At 44.5% G+C, this 14,407-nt stretch overlaps 1 protein-coding gene across 27 annotated transcripts in view; it reads left to right on the forward strand.

The window, feature by feature from the left end:
- The window catches only part of ARMC8 (armadillo repeat containing 8), a 206,221-nt gene that overhangs the window by 140,326 nt on the left and 51,488 nt on the right, over positions 1–14,407 (forward strand). For all 27 annotated transcript variants that reach the window (XR_010590141.1, XM_065556159.1, XM_065556162.1 and 24 more), the window contains 2 exons: positions 2,367–2,567; positions 4,690–4,785. Coding sequence is in view for 26 of the 27 variants with exons in the window: in XM_065556159.1 (XP_065412231.1) it covers positions 2,367–2,567; positions 4,690–4,785 (297 nt within the window). In the remaining variant the exon portion in view is untranslated. The remainder of the gene's footprint in view (positions 1–2,366; positions 2,568–4,689; positions 4,786–14,407) is intronic.

Raw genomic sequence — 14,407 nt, forward strand, 5'->3', positions numbered from 1 at the left:
AGATGGGACAGACACTGGTGCCTGCGCTGCATTTGCCAGGCTGCTTCCCTCAGAGACAAGGATCAGTTCATTCGAGCGATCTCCCTCCTCCTGCTGGGCAATGAGCTGTTCTTTGGTGAGCCTCCCACTGCACAGCCCCCTCTGCTTGCACAGCTCCACCAGATTGCTCTTAAACCGCTTGGCATACATCTTCCTGCTGGCCACTCACAGGCCTGGGTGCTCATTACTCCCCAGTTTCCAAGGAGAACCCCTAGTGTGCCAGCCCTTCTCAAGGTCACCACCTCCCTTGCGATCCCCCGGGGAACCCTGTTACTGCAAAAGTCCTTCTCGCTGGTCACACACTCCCAGGGGTGAATCGCCCCCTGAAACAGTCTCTCTCTGACTCTTCAGCACACCTGGTCCCCGTCAATCCCCCTTTGTTTTACTGCTGCCCAGTCACTTACTGCAGGAAGCGCCGTCCACAGGGTGCAGTAGATCCCGCCGCTGCCACCAGTTGTCACGGAGTGTGGGGGGACACCAGGCCCTGCACCCTCGGCTTCCTGCGATTCACCATGACTCTCAGCCAGCCAGTAAAGCAGAAGGTTTATTTAGACGACAGGAACACAGTCCAAGACAAGTCTTGCAGGCACAGACAACAGGATCCCCCACCAGTTAGGTGCATCTTGGGGTCCCAGGGCACCACAGCCCCCTTGGGAGGTCAGGGCCCTGTCTGTCTCCCAGACATTCCACCAGCCAGCTCCTGAAACTCTCTCCCCAGCGTCCCCTCCCACAGCCTTTGTTCAGTTTCCCGGGCAAAGGTATGACCTGGCCTCTAACCCCTTCTTGGGTTCTCATGTTACATGCTCAGGTATTCTCCCTCACGGCCAGTCTCCCATCCCCCAATGCAGACTTTCCTAGCCAACCTCCCCTGTCTTCCCAGCCAACACTCCCCACTCAGCATTCAAATACCACATTAAGAACAGTCCCAGTTCATCACACCTTGCTTCAGGTGGTCTCTGGTCTTCTTGCAGATTTTCTTTACTAGATCTTCTGACTTGTCTGAGGCAGCTTTGCTCCACAAGTTGACTGTGAAGCAGGCACTCATTTATCACTTGAATAGGAGCAGGATTTTCTGGAAAACCTCCATATTATTGGATTTGGAGGAAGGGTGCAAAGGCTGACCAAATAGATCCACCTTTGTATTCAGATCTGTTGTTTGCAGACAGGCTTTTAGTTCCAAGTGGCCTTTAGCGCCCTGTCCCACTACAGCTACAGCAGATCCTATGGCAAGAGTGAGCATAATAGATGGGATCCAGAGCTAAAGATTTCCAGAGTGACCATATGAAACTCATTGTACGTTTTTACCCAACATATTCTCAATAACAAGCCTAGATCAGATGCCCATATTGAGACAAGTATCTCACAATCCCTCTACTGTGGCGGATTGCTGCATGCCTGATCCCCAATGATTCTTTGGTGGCAATGTCACTAGTGGAAAACTAGATTACTTACTAGTAATTGGAGTTCTAATAATATATGGTCTCCACAGACTTATACTCCCTCACACTCCTTTCCTGCTACATCAGGCCCCCTGTGTTTCCAGTCAATGGGACATTAAATAAATGAGGAGAGGCCAAATGCCTCTTTCTAATCTTTGTCTCACTGCTCATCTTCATGAGGGATAACCCATGGACATCTCTTGAGGCTTTCTGCTTTCAGCCATTCTCAGGTCTCACAGCTTGATATGCAGATTCCAGGAGTTGGACTACATGAAGGCAATATTTTTCTAGCACTCCAGTTATTGCTAAGGAACTCAGCTTTTTTATTTACACCATGAGTATGAGACATGTTCTTGTTTGTATTTTTGTTTTGGAATCACTCTATTCCTACTTCCAGAAGCTGCTTCTTGTGGCAATACGGAATTGGGAATAGTAGAATCAAAGTGGGATACTTGATGTGCTCATTTTTACCTTGGTACCTAGAAGCCTCTTCCATATCAGTGCTGGTGAGTTCTGGGGACAAATAACAGGGTTCTTTTCTACAGCACAAGTAAAGCTTTGCAAGTAAAGACTATTAAGTGGACATTTGAACTTCCATACAGAACATTTTGATTGTGGGCCCTTTCGGGACATGACGTTTGCAAAGAGTATTATGACCAAAAAAGATGGCAGGAGAGAACCCTATAGTGCAGTGACGAGTGCTAAGAAGAGCCTATAATTAAATAAGTTGAACTTAATTTGTGTGTATATTCCCACAACCATTTGAACCTTTTTTTCTTTAAGAAACTTTGGTGAGAAAACTTGTTCTAGACATCAAACTGAAATGGAATCTATAAAGACTTACAAATTATCTTCTCTGAAACTAAAGTTGAATTCTGTACCCTCCAGACACTGCCAAGTTTGGTTCGGATGTGTAGTAAGGAAAGATTGTTGGAGGAACGAGTAGAAGGAGCCGAAACACTTGCCTATCTAATTGAAACAGATGTTGAGCTCCAGAGAATCGCCAGTATTACGGACCATCTTATTGCAATGCTTTCTGACTACTTCAAGTATCCCAGTTCAGTCAGTGCAATCACCGATATCAAAAGGGTATGTGTTTTTCTCTGTCAGTTCAGAACTTCTCAGAGTACATTAAAGAGATTTTGAAACTGCAAATGTGTGTCTTAAGTACTCAGAACTTTAATTAAAATTGTCTTTCAATTGTTGCACTGCTGTATTAATGCCTGATCCTACTCCTCTTGAAATCAGTGGGAGTTGGATCAGGCCCTCAATGTTTTTGGCTCTTTAGGCACAAGATCTTTCTTTTGTTGTATGACTCTCCCTCCTCCCACACTGAGGAGGAACATTCCAGGCAAATAACACTGTAGGAGCAATGAGCAGGCAAAGGCCTGTTAGTCAAGCACTCTGCACAAACACCTACTCCACCACCTTCTAGACAGCTCTTTAGCCTCCTTTGCAATGGGATCATGGAGTTGCAGACTCAGTCTCCCTCTCTTGCTTACTCTCTCTAACTCCCCTCCTCTCATTGGGGAAGGGAGAACATAAGAAAGGAATGGTGATCCCAGAGATGGAAAGTATTCTTGGCCTTCCCCCACCCCTTCTTCCACTGATTTGGAATGTACTCCAAAAAGACAAAGGTCCTCTAATCCCCTTTGGTTCTGGAATAGCCCAGGAAATCACAATTGGCAGATTTAGTTCTCAAACTCCTATAATATGGGGCTGCTCCTGCTTACCCATGTTTACAAAATGCTCTGAGAGCCACAGATGAAAAAATACCACATAAGTACAAAGAATTGTGAGCAAATTTTCAGTTGAATAAATAAGACAAAAAAGAGGTTCAGTAACTGGCTGGGAAGCATTAAACATTGACTAGAGAATCAAAAAACCAACATTCCAGACCTGAGTCTGACACTGTGTTTTAGCACTTTTTATGAATGTCCAGAGTAAATGTCAGCAGCATTGCACATGTATGTCCAACTCAGCCATGTGGTGAGTGTATCTTGTGAAATGGATAATATCTTGTAAATTGTAGGTGGAATGAGGCAGGGCTCTGCAGGATAAATTGTTCTATTTGAAAAATTGTATATAATCATGAAGTAATGTACTGTACTGTAATGTGGATGCACTGAGGCAGAGTTAAGCTTACTCAGACAAACTTACCTTTGGCATTTCCTGACTTTTGAATGTTTTACCCTGCAACCTCAAAATTCCCTTGACAGTGTTGTTCATGTTGAATTAAATAGATACCATTGCTTCATCTGTTGGAGCCTTTCGGCCAAAGTTCTAAGAGCAGTTTTGGTCCCTTGATACCATCCCTTTTTATTGGGGGATGTTTATCTAGATCCTAGGGCAGCTTAAAGACTAACAGATTTATTTGGGCATAAGCTTTCATGGGTAAAAACCCACTTCTTCAGATGCATGCAGTGAAAATTACAGAAATAGGCATAAATATATATTGGCACATGAAGAGAAGGGAGTTACCTTACAAGTGGAGAACCAATGTTGAAGGCCAATTCAATTGGGGTAGATGTGGTCCATTCCCAGTAATTGATGAGGAGGTGACTGTAAGGTAAGGTAACTCCCTTCTCTTCATGTGCCAATATATATTTATGCCTGTTTCTGTAATTTTCACTCCATGCATCTGAAAAAGTGGGTTTTTTACCCACAAAAGCTTATGCCCAAATAAATCTTAGTCTTTAAGGTGCCACCAGACTCCTCATTGTTTTTGTGGATACAGACTAACACAGCTATCCCTCTGATATCTAGATCCTAGTAAATCTAGTTGTTTTCCCCCAATCTGACCATGTAACTCTTTCTGTGCGATGGGCATGGCGAAAGGAGGACATTTTGTTCTGGCTTGTAGAGGAAGAAGAGAGTGGGACTCATTTTGTCTGGGAAAACGTAACTAATCTCATCCTGTATTTTGAGAGGTTGCATACATATGTTGCTTGGTTATTACTGTTTATCTGTATAGGCTACAATTCAGCAAAGCACTCACATGTGTGCTTAACTTTAATTATTAACTTCAATGTGACATAAACACATACTTAAAGTTAATCTGCAGGTTCAGTGGTGATCCTGCCTGTTTGTGTGTAATGCAATCAAAACCCAAGTAAACAGGCACTAATCTATAACAATTAAGAAAATACCATGTGCAAGTTTAAATGCTCTCTCATAAAGTATCTGACTTTGATTTACCTTTTTTCAATAGCTTGACCATGATTTAAAGCATGCTCACGAACTGCGCCAGGCTGCGTTCAAGCTGTATGCTTCACTTGGAGCAAATGATGAAGACATCCGGAAGAAGGTGAGTCTGGGAGAGGGTCCTTTGGTGTTGGCAGCCGTCATGCAGGGAGAGACATCAACCTGGAAGTCCTGGGTGGAGTGCATTATCACTGATTGAATGAGATAAAGCAGAGAGAATAAAAGCATAAGTGAAGAATGAATAGAATGCAAACTATCAAACCGTAATGGCTAAATATGACTACATAAATTAAGGGAAACTCAACATGTTTATTGACCACTTCTCGGAGACACAAAAGGGACAATTTCAGGCCATTGTCAAAGAGGGCCAGTTAGCAGCCAGAACAGTGCTGCAAACCACACTGGACACCGCAGACACAGCGGCCCACTTGGTCTTGACGGCAGTGGTAATGAGGCGGGCATCCTGGTTACACCTCTCCAGATTGCCCAAGGAAGTGCAGATGACACTCAAGGATCTCCAGTTCGAAGGGCCCAAACCCTTCACCAGTAAGACTGATGCATCACTCCACACCAGGGATAGGCAACCTACACTCATCAGTTTATATCATACCTTGCACAGCTGGCAGTATTTTCTCCAATTCCTCACCTTTGGCCCATTCCTCACCTCACCAAAATGACAGCGGACCCTTCATCCCAACGTAAGGATCCTCAGACTCCAGGCTTGGCTGTTACTTGGTTCCAAGACTTAGAGAGCAAATGCTCTGAGGCGATGAAAAAGATGTTACTACATAGCATGAAATCGACCATTCGTCGTACTTGCCTGCGAAAATGGAAATGATTCCAAATTTGGTGCGATTCCAAACAAGTGGACCCAACATTTTCCTCAGTCCCTTCGATTCTAGGCTGCATTGTAGGTCTGGACTCTCTCTTCTTAGTTCACTTAAAGTATATTTAGTGGCCATAACAGCCTTCCACCATCCAGTGGACCAGTGCTCGGTATTTGCCCATCCAATGACATATAGATTCTCACATGTCAGACCATCCACCCCAACCTAGGACCTCAATCTAGTTCTGAGAACATTGACTATGGCTTCTTGCTCTGTTATACCTGTCCATGAAGACAGCATTTCTAGTGGCCATTATCTCAGCACGAAGGATAGGGGAAATAGTGGGGTTGATGGCACATCTGCTGTTCACGGTTTTCTTTGAAGACCGTCACCTTGAGGCCACACCCCAAGTTCCTCTCCACCCCCGTAGCCTCCTCCTTTCATGTGAATCAGCTAATCCACCTTCCCATTTTTTCCCCAAAACTACATTCATAGAATCACAGAATATCAGGGTTGGAAGGGACCTCAGGAGGTCATCTAGCCCAACCCCCTGCTCAAAGCAGGAGCAATCCCCAACTAAATCATCCCAGCCAGGGCTTTGTCAAACCTGACCTTAAAAACCTCTAAGGAAGAAGATTCCACCACCTCCCAACCTAAGCCTCCCCCACTGCAACCATTACTCCTTTTCTGTCATCTGGTACCACTGAGAATAGTCTAGATCCATCCTCTTTTGAACCTCCTTTCAGGTAGTTGAAAGCAACTATCAAATCCCCCCTCATTCTTCTCTTCTGCAGACTAAATCCCAGTTCCCTCAGTCTCGCCTCATAAGTCATGTGCTCCAACCCCTAATAATTTTTGTTGCCCTCTGCTGGATTCTTTCCAATTTTTCCACATCCTTCTTGTAGTGTGGGGCCCAAAACTGGACACAATACTCCAGATGAGGCCTCACCAATGTCGAGTAGAGGGGAATGATCACGTCCTTCAATATGCTGGCAATGCCCCTACTTATACAGCCCAAAATGCCGTTAGCCTTCTTGGCAACAAGGGCACACTGTCAACTCATATCCAGCTTCTCGTCCACTGTAACCCCTAGGTCCTTTTCTGCAGAACTGCTGCCTAGCCATTCAGTCCCTAGTCTGTAGCAGTGCATGGGATTCTTCCGTCCTAAGTGCAGGACTCTGCATTTGTCCTTGTTGAACCTGATCAGATTTCTTTTGGCCCAATCCTCTAATTTGTCTAGGTCCCTCTGTATCCTATCCCTACCCTCCAGCATATCTACCACTCCTCCCAGTTTAGTGTCATCTGCAAACTTACTGAGGGTGCAATCCACGCTATCCTCCAGATCATTGATGAAGATATTGAACAAAACCAGCCCCAGGACCGACCCTTGGGGCACTCCGCTTCATACCGGCTGCCAACTAGACATGGAGCCATTGGTCACTACCCCTTGAACCCGACAATCTAGCCAGCTTTCTATCCATCTTATAGTCCATTCATCCAGCCCATACTTCTTTAACTTGCCGGCAAGAATACTGTGTGGGAGACGGTATCAAAAGCTTTGCTAAAGTTAAGGAATAACACGTCCACTGCTTTCCCCTCATCCGCAGGACCCCAGTTATCTCGTCATAGAAGGCAATTAGGTTAGTCAGGCATGACTTGCCCGTGGTGAATCCATGCTGACTGTTCCTGATCACTTTCCTCTCCTCTAAGTGCTTCAGGATTGATTCCTTGAGGTCCTGCTCCATGATTGTTCCAGGGACTGAGGTGAGGCTGACTGGTCTGTAGTTCCCTGGATCCTCCTCCTTCCCTTTTTTAAAGATGGGCACTACATTAGCCTTTTTCCAGTCATCCAGGACCTCCCCCGATCGCCATGAGTTTTCAAAGATAATGGCCAATGACTCTGCAATCACATCCGCCAACTCCTTTAGCACCCTCGGATGCAGCGCATCCGTCCCCATGGACTTGTGCACGTCCAGCTTTTCTAAATAGTCCCGAACCACTTCTTTCTCCACAGAGGGCTGGTCTTCTCCTTCCCATGCTATGCTGTCCAGTGCAGTAGTCTGGGAGCTGACCTTGTTTGTGAAGACAGAGGCAAAAAAAGCATTGAGTACATTAGCTTTTTCCACATCCTCTGTCACTAGGTTGCCTCCCTCATTCAGTAACGGGCCCACACTTTCCTTGACTTCCTTTTTGTTGCTAACATACCTGAAGAAACCCTTTTTGTTACTCTTAACATCTCTTGCTAGCTGCAACTCCAAGTGTGATTTGTCCTTCCTGATTTCACTCCTGCATGCCTGAGCACTATTTTTATACTCCTCCCTGGTCATTTGTCCAATCTTCCACTTCTTGTAAGTTTCTTTTTTTGTGTTTTAAGATCAGCAAGGATTTCACTGTTAACCCAAGCTGGTCACCTGCCATATTTACTGGTCTTTCTACACATCGGGATGGTTTGTTCCTGCAACCTCAATAACGATTCTTTAAAATATAGCCAGCTCTCCTGGACTCCTTTGCCCCCATGGGATCCTGCCCATCAGTTCCCTGAGGGAGTCAGTCTGCTTTTCTAAAGTCCAGGGTCCATATTCTGCTGCTCTCCTTTCTTCCTTGTGTCAGGATCCTGAAATCGACCATGTCATGGTCTCTGCCTCCCAGGTTCCCATCCACTTTTGCTTCCCCTACTAATTCTTCCCAGCTTGTGAGCAGCAGGTCAAGAAGAACTCTCCCCCTACACTTTACACTGGTTCCTCCAGCACTTGCACCAGGAAATTGTCCCCTACACTTTCCAAAAACTTGTCTGTGCACCGCTGTATTGCTCTCCCAGCAAATATCAGGGTGGTTGAAGTCTCCCATGAGAACCAGGGCCTGTGATCTAGTAACTTCTGTTAGTTGTCAGAAGAAAGCCTCGTCCACCTCTGGTGGTTTGTAGCAGACATCACCCTTATTGCTCACACTTCTAAACTTAATCCAGAGACTCTCAGGTTTTTCTGCAGTTTCATACTGGAGCTCTGAGCAGTCGTACTGGTCTCTTACATACAATGCAACTCCCCCACCTTTTCTGCCCTGCCTGTCCTTCCTGAACAGTTTATATCCAGGACAGTACTCCAGACATGTGAGTTATCCCACCAAGTCTCTGTTATTCCAATCACATTATAGTTCCGTGACTGTGCCAGGACTTCCAGTTCTCCCTGCTTGTTTCCCAGGCTTCTTGCATTTGTGTATTGACACTTAAGATAATTCGCTGATCGTCCCGCTTTCTTAGTATGAGACAGGAGTCCTCCCCTCTCGGGCTCTCCTGCTCTTGTTTCCTCCCGGTATCCCATTTCCCCACTTACCTCAGGGCTTTGGCCTCATTCCCCTGGTGAACCTAGTTTAAAGCCCTCTTCACTAGGTTAGCCAGCCTGCTTGCAAAGATGCTCCTTCCCTCTCTTCGTTAGGTTGAGCCCATCTCTGCCTAGCACTCCTCCTCCTTGGAACACCATCCCATGGTCAAAGAATCCAAAGCCTTCTCTCCGATACCACCTGTGTAGCCATTCGTTGACTTCCACAATTTGACGGTCTCTATCCGGGTCTTTTCCTTGCACAGGAAGGATGGACGAGCACACCACTTGCGCCTCACATTCCTTTATCCTTCTTCCCAGAGCCACGTAGTCTACAGTGATCTGCTCAAGGTCATTCTTGGCAGTATCATTGGTGCCAACGTAGAGAAGTAGGAAGGGGTAGCGATCCGAGGACTTGATGAGTCTCGGCAGTCTCTCCGTCACATCGTGAATCGTAGCTCCTGGCAAGCAGCAGACCTCTCGGTTTTCCCGGTCAGAGTGGCAGATAGATGACTCAGTCCCTCTGAGGAGGGAGTCCACAACCACCACCACCCGCCTCTTTGTCTTCGGAGTGGTGGTCATGGAATCCCCATCCCTAGGACAGTGCATCTCATGCTTTCCAATCGGAGGAGTCTCCTTCTGCTCCCTTCCCTCAGATGTATCATCTAGTCCACTCTCTGCATTAGTATCTGTGGAGAGAACATGAAAACGGTTTCTCACCTGTATCTGCATTGTTGGTACATGGATGCTCCTCTTTCTTCTTCTGGAGGTCACATGCTGCCAACAGGGAGGCGATACTACATATGCTGGATGTTAGGAGACCCCTAGCATTTTATTTAGCCAGGACTAAGGACTTTAGGAAGTCTCCTAAACTCTTCCTTTAATTTGCGGAAAGATTCAAGGGTTCTGCAATATCAACTCAAAGACTCTCCAAATGGGTCTCTAGTTGCATTAACCACTTTTACTATGCATATAACCTGTAGCACTCCACAAGATGTGTTTATACCTTGGCTGCGTGTTTTAAAGATGTCCCCATCTCAGAAATCTGCAGGGCAGCAACCTGGGCCTCTGGCCATGCTTTCGTGGAATATTATGCTATTACTCAAGACTTTGGCTCTGAAGAACTATCATCAATAACAGAAGCCCCAGCACTCAGGGCCGGCTTTAGCAAGTGCGGGGCCCGATTCCTGGGGCGGCACTTTGATTGCCGGCTGCGGGGGGAGGGGCGCGGGGCTTGCCGTGCTCCGGCCGGCGCTCTGGCCGGGAGAGCAGGCCCACGGGGCTTGCCGCACTCCAGCAAGGGCTGTGGGGCTGGCTGCGCTCAGGCCGGAGCTCCGGCCGGGGCCACGGGGCTTGCTGCGCTCCAGCCAGAGCTCCGGCCGGGAGAGCGGGGCTGCGGGGCTGGCCGCGCTCCGGCCAGGGCCGTGGGGCTGCTCTAGCCAGGGGAGCAGGGCCCCCGAAGACGACCTGCCAGCGCAGGGGGATACTGCTGTGAAGTCACCTACAATGGAGTACCCATAGGGACTCTACTCAAAGAAGAGGAAGTTACTCAACTTGTGGAGTAACGATGGTTCTTTGAGATGCGTCGCTCTATGGATACTCCACAACCCGCCCTTCTCCCCTTTACTTCTGTGTTCTCAAGAAGGGGCTCTTCTCTTTGAGTAGAGAAGGAATTGAGGGTGGTTCGCTGGCACAGTGCTACGTAGCCTTGAGGTGGGCCGACCAGACGTTGCTACCAAAATTCTCCGATTGGGGTGCAGATACACCAACAGTGGTGCACCCATAGGGTGACACATCCCAAAGTACCATCTTTTGTGCACAAGGTGAGTAATTTGCTCTTGTTTTGCAGTGTAGCATAATGCAGACTTTTTCTCAGAAGTAAACATAAGGAAGCAGTAATGTTTGAAAGGAGATTCATGGCTAGCTTCTACCAGGCAAACCACGCTGGAGATGGCAGTGCATATAAAACGATGAGTGGCAATTGTAAGATCAGTGTGATCACCAGTGATAATAACCAGAGTATTCTCTCCTACTTGGCTTGTCCTCATCTGTGCATATGAGGCATTTAAGTCCACTTGGAGCTTGTTAGTTCTGATAGATCTTGACAGATGTTTATGGTAACCTAAGAGTGAAATGTGGCGATAGAATTGCTATGAAAATAAATATTGGATTTTTATTATGAATAAAATAGGATAAGAAAGCAAGAATGACATATCACAATACACATTAATCCTGAACATGCTACAAAATAGCTCTAATATAACTAAAGGAATTTTCAGGACAGAAATGCCAATCACTTAAGGCAAGATTTAGCTTTGAAATCTCATCAGGCTGGAGATAGAATTGTCATTTCAAGGCTGAATTTACTAGTAATAATTTACTACATATAGTGTAAGGTGCTTTGTTTTTCATGGAGGCTACTGAAAATAAAGTCTGTCAATATTTTTTAAAGATGACAGTAAGATATGAATTTTTAGAGAAAAAAGAGGATCTTTTGTTTGCGGGATAATTTTATCTCCTTCACTGAACTAGTTTAAATCATTTGATTTGCATTGAACTCTTCTAAAAGGTGCATTCCCTCTTTGACTAAAACTAACGTGACTGCTGGAAAATGGAGCCCCATTAACCATACAACATCACTTCCCAAATATCTGTCACCTGACATGAATCCTTACACCTCATTCCTAACTGCTCTTACTTGTGCAAACAGTGTGTTATTTTATTTGAACATGCAATATCTTATTAACAGAAAGAAAGGGTTCATGTGAAAGCTGATATTAAATAAACCCACTGATTTATATTGATTTATTCTAGCAACTCCATGCTTCAAAAACTATTTTAAAAAATTGATGTGGTAAATAATTCCCTATTTAACTCTTATATTCTGCCACTTTCCATATATGGTGTGAAATTTTGCTCTCAGGCCAATGCACCCAGTTGACTTAAATGGAGTTTTACTGATGTAAATGAGTACAAAAGTTTGCCTAGTGAGATTTAAGTGGGTTTTTTTCCCCCACTGCTTCCAATATTTGTTTAATGTGAACTGATTCTGTACCATGGTGCTATTTTCCAGAATTTATATAGGCTTATGTCATGGTCTCCTAGAACCCGTACGAAGCAGGAGAAATGTTTCAGTTCAATAATGATTCAAAGGGACTCTACATATTGAAATCTTAACTCAGAAAAGTGCAGACTAACCATTAAAAAGTGACCATAAAAATACTGTCTTTTTATAACATTATTTCTGTGTAATTTTTATTTTTTAATAAAATATTTATTTTTAAATTGTTGATTCATATTTGTGGTATCATAGTTTGTAGTCTTATTTGCAATATAACACTGATCTACAAATCGTATGTTATTTAAAAATATTGTATATGTAACTTGTGTGTTTTCCTAACTTTTCTAAATAATTTTGTCATTAGCATCTCCACAGAATGATGAAAAGTAGATGTTTGTAGCTGCAAAATACTGAATAGATGTAATTATTTTGTGCTCTCCCAATAAAAAGTAGCTGTAGCAGAACAGAATGTATTTTGAAGAAGTTAGCTGTATTCAGAAATATTTTAGTACACAGCCCTGCTTTCATGTACTGCAATAGGTTGACAGGACTTACAAAACTTGGATCATGTTAGAAATATCTGTTCAGAATATTATGCCCTGTGGTATGTACTATGTTTAAAAAAAAAAGGGGGGTGGAATTTGGGAGTGCTTTCCAACTGTTTTTTGCAGGGTTTCATCCTTACTAAATCAAAAATATTCTTAAAGCATATCTCTTTTGTGAAAGGGATAAACTTCTAACAAATTCACAACTTTGGAGGATAGAAATAGTGAAATATACATAATCTCCACAGTGAATTTATTAAAGAAATTGTAATAGTTTTAAAACTGATTAAAAATTTGATGAGTGTGTATCTTTACATTCATTGCCCTCTGAGGGAGAAAGGTTGGTTTTGTGGTTAAAGCACTGGAGAGAGATTCAGGAGATCTCTGTTCGCTTCCCAGTTCTTGCACACATTCCTGTGCAACCTTGGGCAAATCAAATAATTCTCCACCTCCCAGGAGAGCTGATTATAAATTAATTGTGAGGTGCATACATACTACTGTGATGGGGGCTGTGTAAGTACCCAGATCATTTGCTACTCTTCAAATGATCTGTAAACAGGGACAGATTTCTGTTCTTAAGTATATGTAAGATACTTACCTTTTTATTCAGTGTATTTTCTTTGTAGCATCTAGAAAGCCAGTGACTAGTAGTTGGCTTATTAAAATGTCAAGGAACAGAAGAAACTCAGACGAGGAAACATAGTCTAGTGCAGCGGTTCTCAACCTATTTACCATTGTGGGCCACGTATGCAGCTCTCTGTGTTATATATATATACACCACCTGTATGGCCTTTAGGATGTCACGTGGGCTGCAGCTGTGTGCTGATTAGGCCGCAAGTGGCCTGCAGGTTGAGAACCACGGGTCTAGTGTTAAAAGCACAGGACTAGGATTCAGAAAAACTAACTTTGATTTCTGACTGTGCCACAGAATTGCTGGTCACCTTGGCCAAATCACTTAGCTATTCTGTGTCTTTCTCCATTGGTGAAATGGGGATGCTAATACTCACCTGTGGTGTCTCCCAAGGGTATTAGTGGTTGTTTTGTTTGTGAAATGTTCTGAGATGCTCTGATGAAAAACACTGCAGTATTGCAAAGTATTTGTGTATGTATGTATTCCATCTTGTCAGTTGATATGTCTAACATTGATGCCTTAAGACCTGTCCTTTTCTGTATTTATATGTTAGTTCTAAGTGGTATTCTACAGGACTGTAACCTACAGTTAGACTGTTGTACAGATTTGGTAGAAATGTCTTTACATTTCCTCTTTAGCTTCATACAGCATTGAGTCATGATAATGCCATATAATGTTATGAAATTATACCCAAATGAAATAGAAGCTTTACTACTTGGTTGTAAGCATGCACTGACCAAGGCTTTCCTCACAGGAAATTTCATTTGAGAACATTGTCTTGGTCCCAGATAAGAGGCTATCACTTCCCTACTTCTCCTGTTCAGTGGGTCAGGAAAGGATCAGGCAGGGAACAGATTTCACTTCTCCCCGTCTCATCTTCATGGGGGATAGGGGTGCTGAGGAGGGACAAAAGGGAGAACTGGGCGAACGTGTCATGTGGAAGCAGCAGAAGGTGATGTACCACTGAGGGATTGAACCTGCTTGTGGGGACAGGGTATCTCACATAGGAGAATGCATGCAAAAGGTTGTCTAACAGAGAGAATTGCACTGTGGGGTGGTGGTGGAGGCAGCATCCAATGGAAAAGAGTATATGGGATGGTGGCTGGATATCTCAGAAAAGAGAGCTAGGTGTCTCAGAGGGGTTGTATGGTGTCAGTGGGGTCTGAGTCACCTTCGAAGGAGCGGGAGAACAGAATAAGGAGACAGAAGAATGTGTCTTGGAGTAAGAGTGTTTGTCCGTTCGAGGGTGTGAAAAAGGTGCTTCTTGAAGTGAAAATGGGAATGTCATCTTAATGACTGCTCTCTCCCCGCCTTTCCTGTAGACCCTGTGCGCTCGCTCTCCGCGAA

This window comes from Chrysemys picta, chromosome 9, assembly GCF_011386835.1.
Source record: "Chrysemys picta bellii isolate R12L10 chromosome 9, ASM1138683v2, whole genome shotgun sequence".
NCBI lineage: Eukaryota > Metazoa > Chordata > Testudines > Emydidae > Chrysemys > Chrysemys picta.